Below are 26,039 nucleotides of genomic sequence, written 5' to 3'. Positions count from 1 at the left end.
ATTTTACTGGTAGTCCCATGTATGAAGAATTTTTGGGTATAATCCTGCACCCACTAGTAAAAAAAAAAATATCAAAAATTATATCTGGTGTCTGAATATGAGAAGAACACAGTGTACCTCTGCCAGTGTGACTTGACTCTGGAAGGTCCTGCAGATCCAGTTCCATGTAGTGCAGCTGGCCTTTAGACATAGGACTGATGGGGATATTTATGTAGTTAACAGAATCACCTTGAAGTTTGTCAATGACTGTCAGTCCAGTCTCTCCTGCAAGACCATAACACAAACCCAATTTATGCGCAGTTACCAATGAAACCGAGTGAATGAAATGCAGCCATCAGATGGTGATATACTGTATAAGTAGGGGCATACAGTATAGTTCAAAATAATAGCAGTACAATGTGACTAACCAGAATAATCAAGGTTTTTCGTATATTTTTTTATTGCTACGTGGCAAACAAGTTACCAGTAGGTTCAGTAGATTCTCAGAAAACAAATGAGACCCAGCATTCATGATATGCACGCTCTTAAGGCTGTGCAATTGGGCAATTAGTTGAATTAGTTGAAAGGGGTGTGTTCAAAAAAATAGCAGTGTGGCATTCAATCACTGAGGTCATAAATTTTGTGAAGAAACAGGTGTGAATCAGGTGGCCCCTATTTAAGGATGAAGCCAACACTTGTTGAACATGCATTTGAAAGCTGAGGTAAATGGGTCGTTCAAGACATTGTTCAGAAGAACAGCGTACTTTGATTAAAAAGTTGATTAGAGAGGGGAAAACCTATAAAGAGGTGCAAAAAATGATAGGCTGTTCAGCTAAAATGATCTCCAATGCCTTAAAATGGAGAGCAAAACCAGAGAGATGTGGAAGAAAACGGAAGACAACCATCAAAATGGATAGAAGAATAACCAGAATGGCAAAGGCTCAGCCAATGATCACCTCCAGGATGATCAAAGACAGTCTGGAGTTACCTGTAAGTACTGTGACAGTTAGAAGACGTCTGTGTGAAGCTAATCTATTTTCAAGAATCCCCCGCAAAGTCCCTCTGTTAAAAAAAAGGCATGTGCAGAAGAGGTTACAATTTGCCAAAGAACACATCAACTGGCCTAAAGAGAAATGGAGGAACATTTTGCGGACTGATGAGAGTAAAATTGTTCTTTTTTGGTCCAAGGGCCACAGGCAGTTTGTGAGACGACCCCCAAACTCTGAATTCAAGCCACAGTACACAGTGAAGACAGTGAAGCATGGAGGTGCAAGCATCATGATATGGGCATGTTTCTCCTACTATGGTGTTGGGCCTATTTATCGCATACCAGGGATCATGGATCAGTTTGCATATGTTAAAATACTTGAAGAGGTCATGTTGCCCTATGCTGAAGAGGACATGCCCTTGAAATGGTTGTTTCAACAAGACAATGACCCAAAACACACTAGTAAACGGGCAAAGTCTTGGTTCCAAACCAACAAAATTAATGTTATGGAGTGGCCAGCCCAATCTCCAGACCTTAATCCAATTGAGAACTTGTGGGGTGATATCAAAAATGCTGTTTCTGAAGCAAAACCAAGAAATGTGAATGAATTGTGGAATGTTGTTAAAGAATCATGGAGTGGAATAACAGCTGAGAGGTGCCACAAGTTGGTTGACTCCATGCCACACAGATGTCAAGCAGTTTGAAAAAACTGTGGTCATACAACTAAATATTAGTTTAGTGATTCACAGGATTGCTAAATCCCAGAAAAAAAAAATGTTTGTACAAAATAGTTTTGAGTTTGTACAGTCAAAGGTAGACACTGCTATTTTTTTGAACACACCCCTTTCAACTAATTGCCCAATTGCACAGCCTTAAGAGCGTGCATATCATGAATGCTGGGTCTTGTTTGTTTTCTGACAATCTACTGAACCTACTGGTAACTTGTTTGCCACGTAGCAATAAAAAATATACTAAAAACCTTGATTATTCTGGTTAGTCACATTGTACTGCTATTATTTTGAACAATACTGTATCTATTACCGTAATCTCCAGCTCTGAACTGTGGCCACCTGGATGAATCAGTCATGTATGCCCTCTGCACATATTTGCCTTTTGGTTCAGCTGAGCAGGATAAACAAAAAAATGAATGAAGAGCTTCATATACGCTCCAAATCATTAAATTCTTAATCAGCAGAAAAACAATTGGACTTGGTATATTGCACACACAAGCATAAGATATCCAGTGACAAAGCATCACAATTTCTCCTCATGGTTACTATGTTTAGCTAGAACGTGACAATGCTGAGACTAGAATCACTTTATCAGTCGATACAGACACAGAGATCTGGTTGAAAGCTTTATGTACTCAGGGATGAGAGAGGCATGAAATGAAATCCATGTATTGTTAACTGACTGAAGGACAGTGTCCTCGGAGGCCTTTAACGTCAATATTATTTTAAAACCAGATAAATGTATAATGCTCACCGTTAGTTTGCTCTTCAGAACTGCTTCTCGTCTCACACCTGCTCCTCTGCTCCACCTACAACAAACACGAAAGAAATGTGGAAATCCCAAAGCAGCAGCAAACTTGTTTAATGCAGTATTTATTTTCTTTAATTGGCAAAGCCAGCCATTTCTGCTGCTTCTGTACATGACAAAAATATTTCAAAGTCACTGTTGAACCAAAAATTTGTGGAAATATATAAGAAATATTTTTCTCCAGCATATTTCTCACCACTTCAGCTGTTGCTGTTTTTACTTCTTTAAATTACATTTTACAGCTAGCATTGACTGACTACACCAACACCCAACACAAGCCTGTGCAAAATATTGATTGCCCTGAATAGGAAAACGGTAGGATTTTTTGTTTGCTGTTTGGTCAAAGCAGGCTGTTTTTGTAGCTCAACCCGGAGCATGTGGTGAGATGACAAACACATTTAAATTCATTCTGCAAACTGGTTGTGCCTCCCTACTGATGCATCAACGTGATGGCTGAGCATGATCCAGAGACACAGACGGCTGGAACAGTCTTTGGATTTGTGCTGGAACGCTGGATTCGCTGATTAGAGGAGTGCATAACGAAAAAAAGAAAATAAACTGAAAACTGCTCATTCAACACTGCCCTGGGCTGAGTTTCCCAAAAGCTTCGTAAGCCTAAGAAGTTCGTAAAAACGATTGTATGACTGATCTTAATATTACTGTCTGTTTCCCAAAAGCATCGTAACTTAAGTAGCACTTGAAAATCATCGTAGATCTATGAGTGCTCTGGAGTAATCATTAAGCCCTAAGTCCATCGTAATAAGACAGATTTATCTGATCACCTGAAGGACAATCGACAGATTACACCTTTAACTTGATTCAAGTGCAATGTGATTATAATATAAGGATTTGATTGTGATTTATTGTACACTTTATAACTTGTTTTATTTATTTTATTTTTTATTAATTTATAAATGAATTTATTAAAAAGGGCAGGGAAAATTGTAAATACACATTTAAATTAAATGACTGAAAAAAAATAATAGAAGTAATGTAGAAAATGTTTCAAAGACTGGGGGGTAAAATATGTCAATGACTTGCTGAAGTGCATGAAAACCAGCTATGTATTGGACATGGAAATAACGTCTCACTGTCTCTCTCTATACTGTATATAAATTAATTAATTTAAATAAATGTATGCATTTAGCAGACGCTTTTATTCAAAGCGACTTACAGTGCATTCAGGCTAACATATATTACCTATATAAGTATATAAAGTATATTATATATTATTATGTAAAGTATATATAATCAGGGTATATACAGCAATCATTAAGTTAAATTTACTACTTTTTAATACCTTTTTCACTACCTTCAGAATATTTTTTAAAACCATCACGACACTGAATTGCAAGTGTTAATCAGCGACCTTTCTATTATTTACACAGATTTTGACATATATAACATACAAAAAATAATAGATTTTGAGACTGATGTTGACAGCATATTGCACATTTATTTCACTTAGTAAATAAAAATAAAACAAATACCATAAAATGTGCAATGGACAAAATGGATAGACCGAACAATAAGCCTGCCTGTTAGTGTTGTCACGGTACCAATATTTCAGTATTCGGTACCGATACCAGTGAAAATCCACGGTTCTCTGTACCAATTTCGGTACCAAAGCAAAACACAAAAATTTGCTAATTAAAAAAAAAATAACTTTTTAGCACTAAAAATAAAACCAATGCCATTCTTTATACTTATTTAGAATTGTGTTTAAAGTTTTTCTACAAGTTATATAATTATGAAAAACAGTAAACAAGTTTCACCCAAATTTAATTTGTCTTTTAATTTATCAAATTTAAACACATTTTATGTTTGGTAAATAAAGGGGATTTGCTATTAAAATTAAAACATGGAAGAAATATTGAGATTTTTTTTTTTTTTAAATAAAGTTTTTTTATTTTTTTGCAACAGAACTAGCAGTATCACATACGTTTTACTAAATAATAGTAATATTTCTAGCACAATGCCCTTATGTAAACATTTTCTTTTAGGCCTAATGAATGCATATTTGTCATTTTGAAATTGCTATTTGCGCATTAGCTCCGCCCACTACCGGAGAAACCGGTATGTCTTCTGCTTTTTCGAAAATGAATATGAATAATTCTAAATGAACTCCATTATTTTGACAGGAGAAGACAACAGATGCTGAAATTAATGCAAGCGTCATGCGCTTCAGTCTATGTAGTAAACAAACCCGCACGTCTCTGCCATTCATTAATTCACACAGAGACGCGCAGAACACGGATTCATGTTTCAAACAACTTTTGCGGCTTAACATTTACAGATACTGGTCCATATGGAGATTTGATTTGATTAATTTATGCTTTCACAAATTCCATGACTGTCCATATTAAAATGTAAGTTTCATTTACATGACTGGATTTTGAGATTCCGTACTCGTTTTCTGCTTCGCTGAAATCATAGCGCTGTATGCCTCAAGAACCGGGTTTGAACGGGACCTCGGTACTACCGGTCCTTAAAGAAACATTTAAAAATTTTTAGTACCGACTTGGTACCGAAGTACCGGGTCTTTTGACAACACTACTGCCTGTTATTCCCTGTACAGACCTTAGCCAGTCCTTAAACGCTGGGTCGTTAACCCAGCTATTAGAAAACTTGCATTTGTCCATGAAGACGACGATGGTTGTCCAGTCGTTGAAGATATGCCTTGAAGCAAGTCTAAAATAAAACGTAAGCCAGCCACTTCTGTTGAGCGCGCAGTGTTCCGAGATGATGCCGAACGACCACTGAATATGACGTCAGCATCAAACATACAGTGAGATGGAGACGGAAGATCTTTGATTATGTGCCCAGATATGCTAAAGCCCATATAAACGAACTAACACGAACGCAGATAGAATTTCAATCAGAATAAGACACCTGATAGTCTGGAAAAAATAATACCTAATTTGGAAAAAAATAATACCTCTGAGACCACATTTAACACTTTTAATGGCCTTAAATTTGACCATTTTGATTTATCACTTTTTAATACTTTTTAAAACCCCGCGGACACCCTGAAATATAATATGGTATTATAATTATTATATCCAAGTTGTCTGTCTGGAATGCAGCATTAGGATAACATCAATAAACAATCGTGTACTACATGAGCCATTATGAGCCATTCTATAAGGTGACATTTCAGCACTTGACAAACGGTTAGCGACTCCTAAGTAGCACTTAAAGCACAGCTACGTCCGATTGCTTTACGTGCATTGTTGGGAAACGCATGTGAAACAATAACCAATGGTCATAAAATTACTCTTAAGCGCTAAGATCAATCATTATCAGGAAACCTGGCCCTGATCTGTTGCAAAAGTCTCATTTTGTTGGTGAAGTTTAGGTGTTCAAGAATAAATGGACAAAAGAAAAGCCACTTTATTTTGGAAAAGGTGTGTTTACGCAGTCCTTTAAGAGGTGACATTAATGCAATCCTATAATTGTCTTTACATACTGAACAACTCTACATAACTAACAAAAATGTGGAAACGCTTGTGATCAAATGTCTGGTCAAATTTCTATTTCAAATAATCGCTGCTCTTTTGAACTTTCTATTCATCAAAGATTCTTGAAAAAATAAATCTATTTCACAATAATCCACAAAAATATAAAGTAGCACAATTGTTTCAGACATTGAAAATAATAATAAGAAATGTGTTTTGAGCACAAAATCAGCATATTACAATGATTTCTGAAGGCTCATGTGACTGAAGACTGGAGTGATGATGCTGAAAATATTATATAATATTCCATATTTTGCACTATATGTTTTTTCTAAGTCACACACACACACACAAAAAAAAAACACTTCTTCCTGAAACTGAACTACACTGGACTATTTACTGCAGTTGATTCTGTGGGGGTCTTTCAGCAGCTCTGAATAAGTAATACAAGAAACTCAGAAGAAAAAAAAAAAATTTTAATATAGTGTTTCATCCGAAACAGGTGAAAAATGTAAAATAGATCAGACGCAAGGAACAACAACAACAAAAAAACAATGAAAAACAAATCTTGTTACCTTTCCTCCCCCACAGTCGGGACATATGGTGGGATGCAACTGTGGTATGGTGGAACCTTCAGTGGGTGCTGTTCCTTCACCACACCACAGTTGCTCCTTCACAGTTTGTTTGGGGTTATCATCTGCAGGGATGCCATCTGGTCCCAAGGCTCCACATTCAGGCCTCTGTCCATGGCTTGTGGCAGTCCAAAACTGTTCCTGATTGGATGATTGGCGTTGTAGGAGCTTGCGAGGGATGTCATAATGCTGCAGAGGTGGGTTTGGTACCTGGTACATGGTGGCCTGCATTTGAGCAGCCTCTCTGAGTGGACACACACACAGTTTGTGCACAGGAATTAGTGGGATTGTTGGTACTGGAGTGTTGATAAGGGAGTTAGAGTTTGAATTGGAGTTTTGAGGAAGGCTTGTTAAGGATCCAAACTCATCAGTCTTTCCATGCCCAATATCCATACTACCAGTGTAGGAGGAGAAGTTTCCAGAATACGAAGAGTGGCTTCCAGTGGCAATACCGCTGTCTGTTGAGCTCTGGCGTCCCACCTCTTGAAGGCCTCTAGGGTGAGGATACTTGGATGGTGGACGAAGCCCTCCCATCATCACTCCATATAGACGGTCATCACTGGACGTGCTGACAGAACAGGCTGTACTCTCAGATATCGCAACCCCTAACAGGGATGATGATAATGACGGTTCGACAGGGGTGGGGTGTCTGACCGGCTCAGGCCATATCGCCAGGCGGCTTCCCAAGCTGTTCTCAGATAGGCTGGTCTCAGAGGAGCTGGAGATGCTCCGATCATCTCCTGTCAAGGAGCAACCATAACTGAAGGTGGAGGCTGACCAATTGTGAAAAAGAGAGGATGGGATTACCAAATGTTAGAGCTATACATCCATTTAAAACAGGAGTTAGATAAAAAAAAAAACTGTTACATTTTGAGTTATATGAAAATGTTAAATTATTTTTTGGTGGAACACAAAGGAGAATTTTTTAAGTCTTTGCACCACATTTCTGTGCATTAAGTCTTTTAAAGTGGACATAACAAACACAATTTCTGCCAACCTTGTGTTAGTCTTGCGTACCTATAGAGTAGTATTGCATATCGGTAGCACTTTATTTTACAGTCCTGTTCCTCATGTACATACTATGTACTTATTATTGTAATTACAATAACTATGTAATAACTAGGTACTAACCCTGAACCTACCCCTAAACCTAACCCTACCCCATGTAGTTACCTTGTATTACCAGAACTTTCTTAGATAAATACACTGCAAGTACACTATAAGTACATCTAAGTACATGTACTGTAAAATAAAGTGCAACCTTCATATCTCTGAAGAGTCTTTAGTTTAATCAGATTTATAAAAGACAGATACAGCTCGTGTATGGCATCAAAGTACTGTGAGAGCTATAGAGAAAAGACCGCTCCGGAATGCCTTCGAATAACTCTTGTGGTACTTTAATGTCGAACACTGATCGATCTGCAGAGTGCCACTTCAAGACGAAGAAACCTTTTTTTGCGATGATCTGCAAAGCTGTGACATCGACAAAAAACAGGAACAAAAACTTTGACTTATATTTTTTTTTTCTTTGGTGACACTGTTGATTTTGTGGTCTAAAAAGTCCTGTTCAGCGCTGCCGACAACTTCCGTAATCCGAATAAAGCATGTTGTTAGGCTGCCCTTGCTCTGGTTGATGTGTGTGCAAGTACTCTTCCGGGAGAAGTGCCAATACAAGGAATTCCATCCTTTAAGATGTCTTATATGGCCATACTCGTGAAAAAAAAAAAAACTTTCCAAAACTTATTGCAACCCAGAAGGTGTTACGGATTACTCGGGAGGCTGAGGAGTAACAGAAAGATTGGTTTATTTAGGACACAAGCAGAGGAGCAGGTAGTGTTGGGTAGAGTGAGGAATGGATCCGTGATAGCTGGGAGAAGACGTCAGAGGAGGGAGGTGAACCACACACACTGGAGACTTTGATCTTCGGAGAATCGCTGGAGAGAGGTAAGTAGAGGAAGAGTTAGTCCTTAAGAGTTAGCATACAGGTAAGACCTTGTCGTGAATGAAACCGGACACTGACACTGAGTGTGTGTGTGGTATTTATGGTGCAGATGTGATTGGATAATGATGAGGGTCAGGTGGATGTGCTCCGTACTCAGGTGAGGGCGTGCGTTGTGAATGAGTGTAGGTGGAACCTGGCATGTTTGTAACAGTACCCCCCTCTCCACGGCCTCTTCCCCTGGGAGCTGGTCGGTCAGGATGATTGGAGTGGAAGGTGTCGAGTAAGTTAGGATCCAAGATGTCATTGCGTGGGACCCATGAACGTTCCTCTGGACCATATCCATCCCAGTCAAATAGATATTCAAGTTGTCCACCACGCCGCCGGGAGTCCAGGATGTCACTAACTTCATAGGCCGCCCCGTCTTCTAGGAGGAGTGGAGGGGGGGCTTCGGTTTCTCCAGGTTCTGTTGAAGGAGAGACAGAGGTTTTAGGAGAGACACATGGAAAGTGGGGTGAATCCGGTACTCAGGGAGTAATTGGAGTTTATAAGTAACCGCATTGATCTGCTGGAGGATGGGTGAATGGGCCAATGAATCTGAGACTTAGCTTGCGGCAGGGCAGGTGCAGGCGGATGTCCCGGGTGGACAGCCAGATCTTCTGACCGGGTTGGTACATTGGGGCCTCAGATCGGCAAAGGTCGGCTGTCGTTCTGCATCTGCATAAGGCCCGCTGGAGTTGGTGGTGTGCCGCGTCCCAGACCCCCTCGCTCTCCCGGTGACATCCGAGGGTTCACCTGACCAGGGGAATAGAGGAGGTTGGTACTCGGCCCACCCAAGGAACTGGTTCCAGGAGGTTCTGGTGGCCGTGACAGAAGGTACGGAGGAAGCGTCCAATCTCCTGGACCTTCCTCTCCATCTGCCCATTCGACTGGGGATAGTATCCGGAGGACAGGCTGATGGCCACACCTAGGATTGAGTGGAAAGCCTTCCATACGGAGATGAACTGAGGACCTCGGTCCTAGACGATATCCTCTGGGATGCCAAAATACCTGAAGATATAGTTAAATAACAACTCGGCCATTTCCATGGCCGTGGGAAGACCCTTCAGGTGGAGAAGAGGACATGATTTAGAAAATCTATCCACTATGACAAGAATGCAGGTATTATTATCTGAAGGAGGAAGATTGGTAATGAAATCTACCCCTAGGTGTGACCACAGGCGATCGGGAATCGGCAGAGGATGGAGCTTGCCTGATGGAAGATGGTGAGGGCTCTTGGATATGGTGCAGTTTGTGCATCCTTTCACGTACCTCCTGACATCCGAGGCCATGTTGGGCCACCAGAAGCATTCTTTAAGCAACGAGAGGGTTTCATTGACCCCTGGGTGACCAGTTCCAAGAGATGTGTGAGTGGAGTGAATGAGTGGAGTGCGCCGTGTCCTGGGAATATACTGATGTCCCGGTGGGTAACCCGGCGGGGTGTTCGTAGTAGGATCGGTAGGAGGAAGTGTCTCAGCGGACCAGGTAATAGGGTAGACGATGACCTTTTCAGGGAGAATGGTTTCGGGTTCTTCGAGATTCTCTTCGGGGGTGACACCGGGACAGGGCGTCAGCCTTTACGTTTTTCACCCCTGGGCGATATGAGATGGTAAAGTGGAAGCGGGTGAAGAATAACGCCCAGCAGGGTTGTCTTGGGTTTAACCTTTTGGCCACTTGAAGATACTCCAGGTTTTTGTGATCCGTGAGAACCAGAAAGGGGTGTTTGGCTCCCTCCAGCCAATGCCGCCATTCTTCCAAGGCCAACTTAATGGCCAACAGCTCCCGGTTGGCGATTTCATAGTTGACCTCCGCCGGGTCGAGCTTCCGGGAGAAGAAGGCGCATGGGTGGAGGTGACTGAAATTCTCCTGCTGCTGAGATAGGACCACTCCCACTCCGGTAGTTGAGGTCTTGACTTCCACGACAAAGGGTAGGTCGGGGTCGGGGTCGGGATGTACCAGGAGTGGGGTGGTTGTAAAGGCCTCTTTGAGGGTATGGAAGGCCTCTGTGGCGGCAGAGGTCCAGGAGAGAGATTTGGGTTTGTTACGGAGGGGACTGGTGAGAGAGCTAGTGATGGTACTGAAGTTTTGAATGAACCATCTATAGAAGTTGGCAAAGCCAAGGAATCATTGTAGTTCTTTGATGGTGGTAGGAATGGGCCAATCTCTGATGGCATTTACCTTCCCCTCGTACATCCGGATGCCACTGCTGCTGATGTTGTCTCCAAGGAACTGCACTGTGGGCTGATGGAAAGAGCACTTCTCGGCCTTGAGGTAGAGTTAAAAGGCCCTCAGGCATTGCAGGACCTCTGCAACGTGGCGTTGATGTTCTGCCAGGCTCCAGGAGTATATGAGGATATCGTCAATGTAGACCTAGAAAACGGAGTGGGCGTTAACAGGTCCATACGGCATCACGCAGTATTCATAGTGGCCAGCAGGGGTTATGAAGGCAGTTTTCCACTCATCCCCCTCTCGTATCCGGATGAGGTTATAGGCGCTGCGGAGATCCAACTTGGTGAATACAGTGGCACCACGGAGATGTTCCAAGTCAGCTGGGACGAGGGGAAGTGGGTACCTGAACTTGCCAGTGATGTTGTTGAGAGCCCGATAGTTGATACATGGTCTTAAACCTCCGTCCTTCTTCTCCACAAAGAAGAAACTCGAAGCAGCAGGGGAGGTAGATGGACGAATGTAACCCTGGGCCAGCGCCTCCTTGATGTATTCCTCCATGGCCTTCTCCTCCGGAATGGATAGGGGGTATATCCTTCCTTTAGGCACTGGTTCACCCGGCAGCAGATCGATGGCACAGTCCCACGGCCGGTGTGGAGGCAGCTTGGAAGCCCGTTTGGGACAGAAGACGTCACTGGAGGGGGCGTAGCAGGTAGGGATGGAAATGGATTGGTTTTCCACTGGGCTCTCTATTGAAGTAGAACAAACTGGAAAAGGTTCAGGGGAAGGTGTGGGTGGGACTGGACAACCTGAGATGCAGCTCCTGAAACAGGCATCGCCCCACTTCAGGACTTCACCCATTTTCCAGGAGATTACTGGATTGTGCTACTCTAACCATGGGCGCCCTAGAATTATGTCAGCGGTGGATTCCTCCAGAACCAGCAGATGGATTTCCTCATGATGGAGTAGTCCGGTTTGGAGGGAACTGGGACCCACACTACGACGTACACATCTTCTACTCAACGGCTTGCCGGTGATAGTGTGGACTTGGTAGGCTGACAGCGTTGCCGTGGTAGCGAGTCTGAGTTGGCGGCAGAGGGCGCCGGAGATGAAGTTGCCGGCTGACCGAGAATCGAGGGTGGAATCTGGAAGAGATATGTCAGTGGCAGTATGTGTCACAACAGTGGTGAGTGGTTTCATTTGGTATTTTGAAGGGAGAATGGCACTCACCATGGGACAAGGAGGACGCACTGAAGGGCATATTCATTGACAGACATTTTTCCCGGTTTGAGATTATACAGCTTCTCACCAATAGATGAGTCCCAAGCTGGTCTGCCAAAAACTTCTCGGAAATGGTCGATGAAGCTGGAATAAGACCGGATAACTGGGTTATTTTGAGTCCATATAGAATCTGCCCACAGTAGTGCTTTACCTTGCAGTTGAGAAATTACAAAGGCTACCTTGGCTCTCTCAGTTGGATATAAGTGCAGTTGCATCTCCAGGACCAGCGAGCATTGAAGGAGGAAACCACTGCACTCCTCCGCCGAACCAGAGTAGGGCGCCGGCCTGGCCATGGGACAGGAGTGAACGGAAGGTGAGGAAGTGCTGACATCGTTGACGGAAGTGCTCGCTGGTGTTGGGGATGCAGGTGTAGCAGTGAGTGTTCTGCAAAGTGCATCGACCAGATCTTGAAAGGAATCCGTGAGGCTCATGCTTGTGCCTTGCGGATTACTCGGGAGTAACAGAAAGATAGGTTTATTTAGGACACAAGCAGAGGAGCAGGTAGTGTTGGGTAGAGTGATGAATGGATCTGTGATAGCTGGGTGAAGACATCAGAGGAGGGAGGTGAACCACACACACGCACACTGGAGACCTTGATCTTCGGAGAATCGCTGGAGAGAGGTAAGTAGAGGAAGAGTTAGTCCTTAGAGTTAGCATACAGGTAAGACCTTGTCACGAACGAGACCGAACGCTGACTGAGTGTGTGTGTGTGGTATTTATGGTGCAGATGTGATTGGATAATGATGAGGGTCAGGTGGATGTGCTCAGTACTCAGGTGAAGGCGTGCGTTGTGAATGAGTGGAGGTGAAACCTGGTGTGTTTGTAACAGAAGGGCTGTATTTGGCACAGAAATACTCTGTCATATGTCCAACTAGGCTAGTTTGTGAAACTTTGTCCATGTTTAGCATGAGGATCCAACACTTTAGCAGTGTAAAGAAGTCAGAATGCATGAAATATAGTAGCATTAGACCACCCCTTTAAAGCCACATGACTTGTGAGAGTTCAGACTTTTACATCTATTACTACATGTTTTTCTGGAAATCTTTTGTCTGATTAGCCAATAGCAGCATTCTGTGGACAAGTATTTTTGAATAAACAATACGTTGGACCATGGTAAGTTTCATGTCTTTTATACCATTTTGTGCTCCCTTTATTTTTACATGATAAAATAATTCAAACTCAAATTGGTATTTCTTGCATGCTTATTTAATTATCTGGTAAAGAGATAAAAATGGTAGTATAAAGCCAGTCAGTCATCAAATAAATCCCTTCAGGATGAAGTTTCGGGCTTTACTTTGACTACATTATCCCTTACAAAACCTTGGCGTCTGACATATAATGATAATAACAAATAACAACCTTAATTTCCGTCTTTTTTCCCACACAAAGGATTTGAGTGGCTTTTATGTGAATGCTTTTATGATCATTTTATAGTGCTTTTATGGTCCTTTTGGCACTTGACAGACAGAACTGCTGCTGTATGGAATGAAATATGTAAAGATTCTTCAAAAATTACTCTTTTGAGATCCACTAAAAATAGAATAACAGGAGGATGTTATTTCATTACAGAATTTCATTATTTTATTTTTGTATGAACCATTATTTAAAAAACAAAATTATATTATATATATATATATATATATATATATATATATATACACACACACACACACACACATATATATATATATATATATATATATATATATATATATATATATATACACTTTTTTTTTTTATAAAACAATCTCCCCTGTGTTTATATTTATTTGTATATTTTGGTGTGTTACTTGCACTGCTGTGGTGACTACAAATGGACAGCATACTGAGTCGTCTCTCTAGCTCACTGGTCTCCTGGCTAATCCTGTCTTCTATAGATGATGGGTTAGCACTGGGGTCTATGGAAACAGAATCTCATTCAATTTTAATTAAACCAATACAATGAACATTTATCATTCATACTCTCATGCACCATCATATATCCTCATGAACATACAAACGAAACAGAAACATGTACCAGACAGCACTGATTTGTCTCTGAGCAGATATATAATCCATCACCGTTGTATCACTGTCTCTGCTGGCAGAATTACTGGAGCCACTGACCACATTTATCAGTTTCCACTGGTACATCACAGACACTGCCACACAGCAATAATCTCTCGCACAAGCACTCATGCACAAGTGCATCCACACTCACACCCGGGAAGCTTTGAGGCCTCCTTCTGAATAAGGCAGAAGGCTGGTAATCATTCCCTCTCACAATAGGATTTATCAGGACACTGAACACAAAGTACTGGAATGAAACAATGAATCAGTCAGGGGAGAACAAAAATAAATAAAGAGTCTCAAAAACACAACTAGAATAAAACAAAAGGAAAGGAACAGCAGAATATAGCATAGAAAAGTTAATATGGAGGCATAAAGACTCACAGATTTTGCAGTTTTAGTGGTAGATACTTTTGGAATCTTATTAGCATGAAAAGTCAATTTCAAGCTGGTCTAACATAGTGCAATGAACAAGTAATGCTATGGGCAGCAAATAGACTGAAAAAAATCAATATTTCACAAGCAAAACAAAAATTGCAAGCTGAAACAGCTTCACATGTACAGCAGAAGAACAGTCCTAAGAGTGTGAAGATAAAAAGCTGAAAGCAGTTTCTTTTTGCATATTTAAAGAGGCATGTCATTGTACAATCAATCTGCTCTGTGAAATTCATACGCAGATTACCGAATAAAGTGAGAAGCTGAAACAGAAGAGTGACTTGTACAAGTTATTACTGGCAAACTCTTGCACCAACTTCACTGAATATCTAAGGTTTAAAAACATCAAATACACTAAATTAATGACATCCAGAAAAACTGCCCTCACATCTCAGTATGATGGAAAGACGAGAATTACTGTAATGTGGCATTACATTAATCTGAGAATTCAGAGAATGTGTTGTCATAAACACAGAAGTAAACAAACTTTAAGGCTTTTAATTAATATATTTAGACTTTCTTACAGCAATCACAGAAATGGGGAGAATTAATCGAGGAAGAAAGTACTGGGGGAAAAGTTTTCAACATGATTACAAGGCAAGCTATTATCACCATCATCTAAATTCTGCATAGAATGATTGTGTTGTCTTTGTTTTTAATCCACAGAGAAATAAAAAAAAATATCTTTACGAATTTTGAATAATTATATTTTAAAGGCTGTGGTACACATCGTCAATGTAATGGGGTGGGGGGTGGGGGGCTCCTGTCAAAACAGAAGTCTACACAGAATGGATCACCTCTGTAAATGCGTATGTAAATGAGTAGTAATTTTTTTCAAAGCAACACAGTACATTTATTACAAGGAACAGCCCTGGAGCAGCCTGGGCATAACCCTTTGTAGGGTTTGAACTATCCTGCATGCTCTCTGACTATGTAGAAAGTCATTTTAACCACAGCTGTGCTAATTTTAGCTATGAACCACAGAAAAGCTTTAAGCCACTTCATATCCATATCCTTCTTTCATGTTACCGACTGTATGTCAGCTCTACACAGGTTTCTGTTCACACGAATCATGACAGCACACAAACTTCCAGCTAGACTGTATCATTTTAGCTCAATATCACTGTCTCAGCAGCTCAATTAAACGATTCTCCATGTTCCAACATGGCGGGCTGATCTATAAAATGATATGTCAAACCCATTAAGGTTTAATATACTATTATGCTTACATGGTAAATCTATCTAGGACCAATCAATAAACTAAATGTGAATCTTACATTGATTTTCAGGACAATAATTCAGTATTCGGGAAGTCATGTTGGGTTCCATTAAAAAGATATGCACTGTCATAGATATTACTATCCTCTGTCACGATGGAGACATTGAGTTCCTAGATTCAAAAAGCGACTTCCATAACAAAGAAAGACTTGTTAATTCACATAACTTAATGAATATGTCTGACTGCAGCTTCCTGCTACAGCTACAGCTAGATATAAAAATCTGCAAGGGCCTTTTCAGAACAAAATAGATAAACGTTTCAACAGCCTTGTCTTGTTAAAATGTTACATTACTTTTGCTAATCCAATTTAAACATTAAATATAAATTGATTAGATCAGAGGAATCTATAAAATTAACTAATTTAACGACTCATATTCTCATTTTTATATGAACAAAATTAGAGTCTCTGGGATTTTCCAAATATAAAACCAGAAGTCAGAAAACCAGTACAGTCAATCTGAGCAGAACATGAGTGTTCTGGAAGAGATAACAAGAGAGGGGGAAACTTGACACCACATATCAATCATACATAGAGCTTACACACAGCTGACAGCTCACGCACATCAAGCTAATGAGGCCAACAGTGAGGACATGGCAACTTTGAAATCTCTGAACTGAGATATTCCATAACATACCTCCAAAAAATATAAACTCACCAGGCAGGACTGGATGCAGTCCAAACGGGCCCCTGCTTGGCGATATGCCACGAACGATGCAATCAAACAAAAAACTGATCTGTTTTCCTTCTGCACATGCTAGGAAGAAAACACCAGCCCCTATAGAGACAGAGAGAAGAGAAATAGCTCCTTAATGTCTGGAGCCTGTTTTAATCAAAACACATTATGCACCGTTCCGAATTCAGATTGATATTAATTGTCCATAGCACTGAATAGAAGATTGGTTTCAGTAATGACCACAAGATTATTACAAATGGGGGAACATCGAGCTATTCCTCGGAGCAGATGAGAACATTCACATTTCACCGATCTAAAATAAATAAATTATATAAACCAATTCAAGACAGTGGAACCAAGAAAAACTGTATGTGTTCATAAGTCATACAAACAAATACATCAGACATTTAAAGTTTATTGTAAAGGGTAATAGAAGACAGTGGTAGGTTACCACTAAAGAATGAATGATATGTTTTTTTCTGAACAATACAGATTATTTTTGTTTATGTGTGTTGTAGAACTGTAGGTTTTTGTATTATATTGTCCAGATGAATGGAAGTTAAACAGAAGTACACCCTTTGAAACAAGGGGTGGGGGGCGTAAAGTTTATTTTTGCACATTTAATTGAGCATAAAAATCTGCTTTGGTGCCCAAACCTCCTCCATACAAACGTCTATAGAATCTACAAATCCTGCAACACCTTTCAAACTAAATTAAGTGCTGGCAAAAGCATAGCTGAAAGTTACTGAAAAACAAAAGCTATTTAAGAGCCTTGAGGCTTCAACTACAATGGGAAAAGTGGGGTAACAAAGATCTTATTTGCTGGAAGATGCATTAAAGGAATACTTCAACCAAAAATGAAAATTTGATGTTTATCTGCTTACCCACAGGGCATCCAAGATGCAGGTGACTTTGTTTCTTCAGTAGAAAACAAATGATGATTTTTAATCTAATGAGAATCTATGAGCGTAAAAGAAAACATGCACAGAAAAATCCAAATTAAACAATGTGGCTCATGGCGATACATTGATGTGTAAAGACAGAAAAAGATCGGTCTGTGCAAGAAACTAAACAGTATTTTTTTTTTACTTTACCTCTGATTCACACAATGTCCGAAATGTTAGAACTATTGTGGATTCCGATTCGTGAACGAATTATTCCATTTAACCGGTTCTTCTTAGTGAACCAATTGAACCAGTTCACCAAATCGAACTGAATCATTTGAAATGACTCAAATAAGCATTTATCCACAAATTACTTAAGCTGTTAACTTTTTTAACGTGACACTCCCTCTGAGTCAGAATAAACCAATATCCTGGAGTAATTCATTTACTCAAACAGTACACTGACTGAACTGCTGTGAAGACCGAACTGAAGATGAACACCGAGCCGAGCCAGATGACGAACGAACACGCCCACTGCTGGAGCAGTTCTCGTTCTCGAGTCAAGAACCGGTTGCATCTGTTTTTTCGGATCACCAGTACACTGAACCGAGAATCGTTTCTGTCGGACGCGTCCAATTTGAGAACCGATGAACTGATGATACTGCGCATGCGTGTAATTTTTCAAGTATTAAACATCGGAAAGTGTGATAAAATAACAATTTTTTTTTCTTTTTTTTTTTTAAGATGAATGTTTCTAATCTGTATATAGTAGATTATGTATATGCCAACGGGGTTTTCAGGGAAGTTGGACAATAATTAAGACTCTAAAGACTATGTTTAATAGGAATAAGGGATGATTTATGAAATATCTGTACTGTATTTATAGTTAATGATGACACATTCACAAATTTAGTTTGTAGTAAACAGAACATGAACACGATTAAAGCAGCTGATTATACTGAACTGCAGCACGTGCCGGTTAGAGCGATTCTCGTTCTCGAGTCAAGAACCGGTTGCATCGGTTTTCGGATCATCAGTACACTGAACCAAAAAACGTTTCTTTCGGACGAGTCTGGATGAAAGGCAATCTGGCGAAACGTAAGTTCATTTAATAACAAATACATGTCAATGGATTATGTATAGTAAATGGATCATGGTGTCTGCGCTGATGACACCTAATTTATTTACTTTATATCTTCAAGACTTAAATCCTCGTATGCACATTATTGCTGTTACTATATTTGGGTGCGTTGCTGCAAAACTTAATTGTAAACTTTTCATGATTATGAGGTTTTTAACTGACGGAAGCTATGATTACTGACTTTATATATTTGAATGTTTGATAGACTTGATTGCGTCGAGCATAAAAGAACCGGTGAACCGTTTTTTTTTTTCAACCAGTTTATTGAATCAAACCATCCGAAAGAACCGGTTCGCGGAAAAGAATTGAACTTCTTATCACTATTTTGAATGTGCTTTACAGCAGCAAGCGCATGAGCCATTCTTCTTTTTGCATTATGGCGGATCGCAGGTTTATAAGTGCATTACTGCCACCTATCTCTCAAAATTCTATCTACAATCTCAATTAGGAGTGTCAGTGGTCCACTTGAGAGATAGGTGTCAGTAATGCACCTATACGTCTGCAGTTCGGACATTGTATGAATCAGAGGTGAAAAAAAAAAACTATGTAAATACTGTTTCATTTTCTTGCACAGACCGATCTTTTTCTGTCTTTACACATCAATGTATCGTCATGAGCTGCAGGGTTTAATTTGGATTTCTCTGTGCATGTTTACTTGTACTCTCATAGATTCTGTTACCATTTGCCATGCATTGTATGACAGAGACTGCAATGATTGAAGCTAAAAATCATAATTTGTAATTTGTGTTCTACTGAAGAAACAAAGTCACCTACATCTTGGATGCCCTGTGGGTAAGCAGATAAACATCACAATCTACATTTTTGGGTGAACTATCCCTTATGACTATTTTTCTTTGTAAGACATGATAAGGAAAGAGACTTAGACATGGAGGTAAATATAGTCCTGTCAAATCCCTAAGCTTCACTGTGGAGATGGCGAGCAGTATAGGAGTGACAGTCCATTATAAAAATAACCATAACACCCTTAGCTCTTGGTTCCATAATTCATAAACACACTGGCAGGCTATTAATACTTGAGACATGTGGCCATGACTTTGGCTATTAAACATGTCAAGAGAATAAAAAGGCCTTTTTATAGTAAAGCTATAGTTCCTATATATATTTTACATTTTATTGTTAATGACGTATCTGTTATATGTTAATGACTGAATATATATATATATATATATATATATATATATATATATATATATATATATATATATATATATATATATATATATATATATATATATATATATATATATATTAACAGTTAGCCATATACTAACAGTATTTAATAAAAGAAACCTGTATCCCAGTCCAAAACGTGAATTTTCTAATACACTTCACTGTTTTTAAGGATTTTTTTTTTTATTCGGTATATAAAGTTGTACAACTAAAAGTATGGCTCAGGTTCAACATTTCTAATCAGGTTAAGATCAAACACTTGCAGAAGCTTGTATATAGAATTGCATTGTCAGTTTAAACTTGTTTTAAATCTCATGACATGTTTTTTCATTGTTGATGCCAGCCAAATTGTTCCACAAATGCCCTTCCTGACAGCAGGGACAACAGTGATCTACAATCTGTCCAAGTCTGTTGACAAACTAAGCCAGTGAACATACTCACACACGTTCACTCTCTGGAATCAAGTGAGACAGCTGACACGCTCACTAATTGCAATACCAGAATGTGTTTTGTCACCGCGTGTGGCCTGTGACATTGAATCTTGCTAGAAACAGCAACAAGGCCATATTTTCTATTTAATTCACTCTGTCCCAGATCAACCAACTGCTGAATTACTCTAATGGCAGTGGGAGGGACACGACCTCTGTGTGGCAGAGAGCAATCAGAGTCAATGGTTGCCAAACTATAATGAAGTGACGCACTGGCTAACAAATACACGCCCCAGACAAGATAATTATGGGAAGTTGGCAGTCTTAGTATGCATTTCTTTGTCTGATTTTGTGGATTTCCATTTATTAATTTTTTTAATGGATTTTTGTACATTTTTAAAACATATAAGGTGTAAGTAATGGTTTTAAAGCAGATTTTAATTATATTTTTTGAACATAGTTTACATATGAATTTATATAAATTAATTCATTATTAATGATAATATTCAAATAAATATTTAGTAGGTTTATTTTTTACATTTAATTTTATAAAAACATTCAAATATTATTATTTAAATATTGTTAGTTTTATATATAAAATATAGCAATATTTAAATACAATATGCCAATATATTTAAAAACATCATATTTATAACTATAATAGTTTTTAAAGATGCATATCAAAATATTTAAATAAAATTATGACTAAATATTACTGTTTAAATTATTGAAATATTAGTACGAACATGCATGGAATGTGTAACTTTTCTAAATGATAACAGTTAATTTTATGATTTTCGGCTTTTAGTGAAATTCTGTAGGTGCAGTTTTGTGCAGAACAAGATGTGACTTATGTTGTACTAATGTACTTCTACAGCAATGAGAGGTACGTTTGGAGTCTGGTGTCCGATATAAGCACCCCGCCCACTTAAGATTCTCCACTTGGCAGGAGACCTTTCACATGCCGCCTCACTGTCTAAACACATAAAACTGCCCTGAGTTACCTGCACAATGCATTCAAACAGCATCCAACAAACATCCTGAATACCATTAGGAGTGACAGATTAATTACCCTGATTATAACTGCAATAAAACACACTTTTTCTGTTGTGACACAGCTGTCACTGTAAGGAAGTTTCATATAAGACATAGTGTTAAAGCTGCTGGAGCTACAGAACAGCTGCAGATGGATCTGCCAGAGAGGCAGCTGGTGGATTTCACTGGTGCTAATGCAACATCTTATACTGGAGCACATCACAAATTACCACAATCTGTGTGTGGGTGCACAAAAATTAATCTGTACTGATTTTAAAAGTATGGGTGAGCGAGAAAATGAGGCGGGTTGAGTGTGAGGTTATCTGATTCTCACATTTACTATTGCCAAACACCTCTGAGCTACTTCCACCGCAGGGAATAGCACTAAAACCAAGTGAAAAAGAGTCAGAAATGGAGATAACGTTGTTCAAGAACAAGCTGCACATTCAACTCAATCAACATGGGTTTCTTCTCAGTGAATAATTTCTGAGAATCCCTTTGCATTTCAGAAAGATCAAGTGTTAAATTAGAGATTTAACAAAGAAAAGAGCAAAAAAAAGAAAGAACAGCACTGAATAAAGAAAAATAACTTGAACTTACAGTAGCCACATCTTGTCCCTCCCTCAAAGACAAATCCATTAGGAACGTCACCATAACGCCTCAAGTCTGACATTTTCCATTGGCCGATGACAGTTGGAGGGAGGTCTCTGGCGATGACAAGCAAGTTGTTGCACAAATGCAGCGAGGCGGGGCCACTTTCTAGTCTGGTACCAGGCTGGACATTGACGTTGAACCTGTGGACTGAAAGAAAGACAACTTTAAGATGAGCTTGTTATCACAGTGCAGGGTCTTAAAATGTGCGCATGTCAACTGCAGTTAAAGCAAGACAGCTGTTCTTGCTATAAGGAGAAAGTATGTTAAAAAAATCCCAAAATGTATCGTACTGTACACAAAAATATTTGTTTTTCTACAGTTTTAGTAAATTTCTGCATTTCAAATAAGAGTAGTAGAATAATGTTTTTTTTTTTTTAAACAAGCATATTATGGAATTTGGTTATATGTCTCGTAGTCCAATATTCTTCTCATCACATTTTCTTTGTACCAAGAGTTCACAATTTCAGTCAAATTGGAAATGGCATTTAAGATACACCTTTGGAGTACATTTATTTAGAGTTCAATACATAATTTATTGGTCATAATTTATGAATATGGTGTCCAAATCATTAGAAAGAAATACCACAATTTATTACAATAGAGACAAGTAATCAATACATTGCAAGCAGGCATAATTAATGATACAGTATGTGTGTATATGTCTTGCATCAGGAGTGGAATTAATGTAATTTTTACTTCATGACTCCTATTCCACTGCATACCTTGTCAAACGTAATACACACATTCATATGTATTATATTACAGAATTTAGCAATTCTATACACACTCTCACATCTCTATCCACGATCAACCAAAGTTAGGCAGTGTAAAGTCACTGATGCATCAGTCATGATTAATGTGAGGTCACTTGCTACAGAACAGTGTGTTCAGATAGTTTAGAAGGAAACTGATAAGAGCAACAGAGCAGAATGAAACATCAGCACCATCTATCATCGTTCTGACTGGCTTGAAGCAAAACGAATAAACAAACAAACATGGGACCTGCAAATCAAGGAGGTATCAGAGCAGAAACCACCCATGCATTCATAATCATCAGCATAACAGCAGCCAAACGAGCAGAGCACAGAGAAACATCAGTCATAAACAAGACTATGTCATTGCCATTCAACATTTTAGATGCATAAATGGAAATGAAAACGAAAACTTTCATTTGAAATAACCTCAAGTCATCTGAACCAAGTTTAGGAAACTACATTTTATGTTTTTGAGTATGTGTTACTCTGTCAAGTGCATGTTCTGAGCAATCTTATATAGTATCACACATCACAGGGTCCAGTTATAACTGCACTGCTTTCTCAAAGGGCACGACTTGAGAGCATATGTGTAAGTGTGAGAGCGAAAGAGTCAGCCGTCTGGGTGTAGGTGTATGTCTGTACGTATAAGTGTAATGAATGTGTAAGAATATGCAATAATTATGTTGATGAATCATTTAAATAACTGTCTGTGATAAGTGCGTGTGTGTATACAGTGAGTCCTTAGCCATCTTCAAGAATCGGCTTAAAACACATCTCTTCCATCTTTATTTGACCCTCTAACTTTAACACTCACTATTCTAATTCTATTCTTTAAAAAAAATCTAACTACCTTTCTAATCTTTTTGTATTCTATTTTCTTTTCATTTATTATGCAATTGTAAATGTGTGTGTGTGTGTGTGTGTGTGTAAAGACCTCTAACTAGCTTGCTCTATTCTTTTTTTCAAGTCTATCTGTTTTCTTTTTATTTATTTTATTATTTAAAATCCCATGCTACGTGTACTGTGTTAACCTAACTGAGACTTGTTATGGCACTTATATATCATTGCTCTTTTTGTTGTTTTTGATTGCTTCCACTGTCTTCATCTGTAATCCGCTTTGGATAAAAGCGTCTGCTAAATGAATAAATGTAAATGTAAATGTATACACATACACATATAATGTTGCGGTGTTGGTTTTGTCCTTTTGGGAGATTGATAGCCCCCAGTCACTTTGAAAAGTCATTGGATGGCTATGATACGATTTTTCAAATAAACTCTTATTTTGTGATCCACAAAAAACTAACAGCATGCCGACTTGGAATGGCATGAGGGTGAGTAAATGATGACAGAATTTTAACTAATGCCCATTTTCATCTGATCAGTGCACACACACACACACATGCTCTTCCTCTCCTCTCACCCTCTCCAAGGCTGTAGCGGATACGAGCATCCCAGGCCAGAAGAGACACTTTGTTGTCGAAGCCCAGCATGACAGACTGGCTCAGGCAGAGCAGACTGAGCACGTAATTCACTCCATCAAACCCCTGAAGAGCCTCCAGCCCATAGATATCCCTCAACGTGGCCTGACTCCTCTCCCGCTGTCCTTTACTCTTCTCTCCACGCTCCTTATACACCAGCAAGATCAGGCAGTCTGAGACAGAGTCAAGATTACAAATTCATAAAACATCAGAAATGCATCTTACAATAACAACTACTATCAAAATTTACAATGATATTACCATGTTTTCTGAATGTTTACTGTCATATTATCATCAAAGCTCTGTGGAGTTCATACATATACCACCATTCATGTTAAATAAAACATGAATTACTCTGTTGCACCAAATTTACAACAGTTGGTATAATTTGCATAATTATCAGGAATCACAACTGACAAAATAACAGATGTCTGGGACGCAATTACTGAGCAATGAAGTATAAACGGTCTCTTTCCATAAACTAGTGTTGATTGTGTGACAGCGTTAAACAATCATCTCTACAACACCTACTTGTTGCCTGTTTTGCAAATGTGATGTTTAGTTCTTGTGCTTCTGTGAAAGAGAACAGACCCCTACATCACCAGACTTCTAAAACAGTATGCGGGGAGTCAAGCAGCTGTCATAACAAACATCAAAAGACACAGAGATCCATGAAAGCAACTGGAGACTAACCTATTAAACAATGACAGCTTCAGACCGCAGAGATCCAAAACTGAACTATCCGCTAGCCAAGTTCACCTAGAGAAGTTATGTAAGTGTATGACAATCATAGGAGAGACCAAGGCTATGTTTTAATTCCAAAATATTTTTTTTTTAGTTTATTTTAAATGTAGTCACATACCTTCAGGTTCTGACTGGGTTACCAAAAATATTTCAAACATTTTAACATTATTAACCAAGATAAACGTTGATTGAACAACACTTTCGATCTATACTATCAACAAAAACTGTCTAAATGGAAACTTCCACTAAAGTACAATACACTGAATAAAAAAAATGAAAAACAAGTATAAAAAGTAAAACAATTATGAAACACAAAATAATGAATGAAAGAACAAAAAAAATAAGTAAGGTGTTTTATTGTGCAGCTGATATGAAGTTATTGATTTCACTGTCCAATAATGGCATTAATGGCCTATATATATTGTGTAGCATTTAAAATGCATTGGTCAACATACACTATGGCAAAAATCTAATAGTATTGGTTTGTTGGATTGTAGATAATTCACCAAAAAAAGTTTGAAAGCAACATACAAAACTACAGATTTGTCTACTGCATTTGTGAAAACGTCTGGGAACGCTCTTGTGACAGCTCACTCTTTATTGTACTACAGTAGTACACTTTTGAAGTGCAGGCTGCATTGTTACTGTTAGTGCAAAAACAGCTCGAGCCAGAGAGAGTGAATTGTGACATCTTGACACGTGCAACGAGTGTCATTACAATCTCGTTCATAACATGCCTAACATGGCTACCTAACATACCGTCACGAGAAGAAGAAAAACAACAATGACAGCGCTTTGTCAGGTCTTTGCTAAGTAGAAAGTACGTTAATGGAACAAAACAACCATTTTATTAATTTTTATCATCTGAATACTGTTAAACAACTGCGTAAAAGTTTTCCGAGAATTTACCTGCTACAGGAGAAGGTTTCCGAAGAATCACCCATCTGTTTTTCCACTGTTAACGCGGGGAAACAAAACAACAAACATAAATACTGTTCGTATATGCAAACAAAGATTCGAGTTTTTGAATAATAATGAGCCATACAGTAAAAGTAGTTTGGGTTGCTTTGAACCACCTTTTTTCCCTCACGAAGTCTGACCTGTCCCTCTACGATAACCGTATCCGTCATCTTGTGTCATGCTTCCCGAGTCCCGACAGTTAGCGCGGTGCGCGGCTGTGAGTGAGTGAGGGGGTCACTTTCAAAATAACCTCGAGAACTGCCTGCACTGGAACACGCACAGACTCTCTTTCACCCACAGAACTCACACAC

General features: G+C 39.0%; 1 protein-coding gene across 2 annotated transcripts in view; it reads right to left on the bottom strand.

The window, feature by feature from the left end:
* Positions 1-26,039, bottom strand: part of LOC113075591 (protein Dok-7-like) — a 26,928-nt gene extending 889 nt beyond the window's left edge. Inside the window, exons 1-10 of one of the 2 annotated variants that reach the window (XM_026248300.1) lie at positions 25,845-26,039; positions 25,678-25,723; positions 23,967-24,197; positions 21,738-21,938; positions 16,441-16,560; positions 13,812-13,919; positions 6,540-7,369; positions 2,453-2,507; positions 2,009-2,089; positions 118-264 (exon numbers count right to left, since the gene is read on the bottom strand). In XM_026248300.1, the coding sequence (XP_026104085.1) occupies positions 118-264; positions 2,009-2,089; positions 2,453-2,507; positions 6,540-7,369; positions 13,812-13,919; positions 16,441-16,560; positions 21,738-21,938; positions 23,967-24,197; positions 25,678-25,723; positions 25,845-25,898 (1,873 nt within the window). In that variant the 5' untranslated portion in view covers positions 25,899-26,039. Of the gene's footprint in view, positions 1-117; positions 265-2,008; positions 2,090-2,452; positions 2,508-6,539; positions 7,370-13,811; positions 13,920-16,440; positions 16,561-21,737; positions 21,939-23,966; positions 24,198-25,677; positions 25,724-25,813 lie in introns of both variants that reach the window. The other variant, XM_026248355.1, reaches the window with a different exon arrangement.

The sequence above is a fragment of the Carassius auratus genome, chromosome 1 (assembly GCF_003368295.1).
Source record: "Carassius auratus strain Wakin chromosome 1, ASM336829v1, whole genome shotgun sequence".
NCBI lineage: Eukaryota > Metazoa > Chordata > Actinopteri > Cypriniformes > Cyprinidae > Carassius > Carassius auratus.
This window is presented reverse-complemented; position numbering and strand designations above follow the sequence as displayed.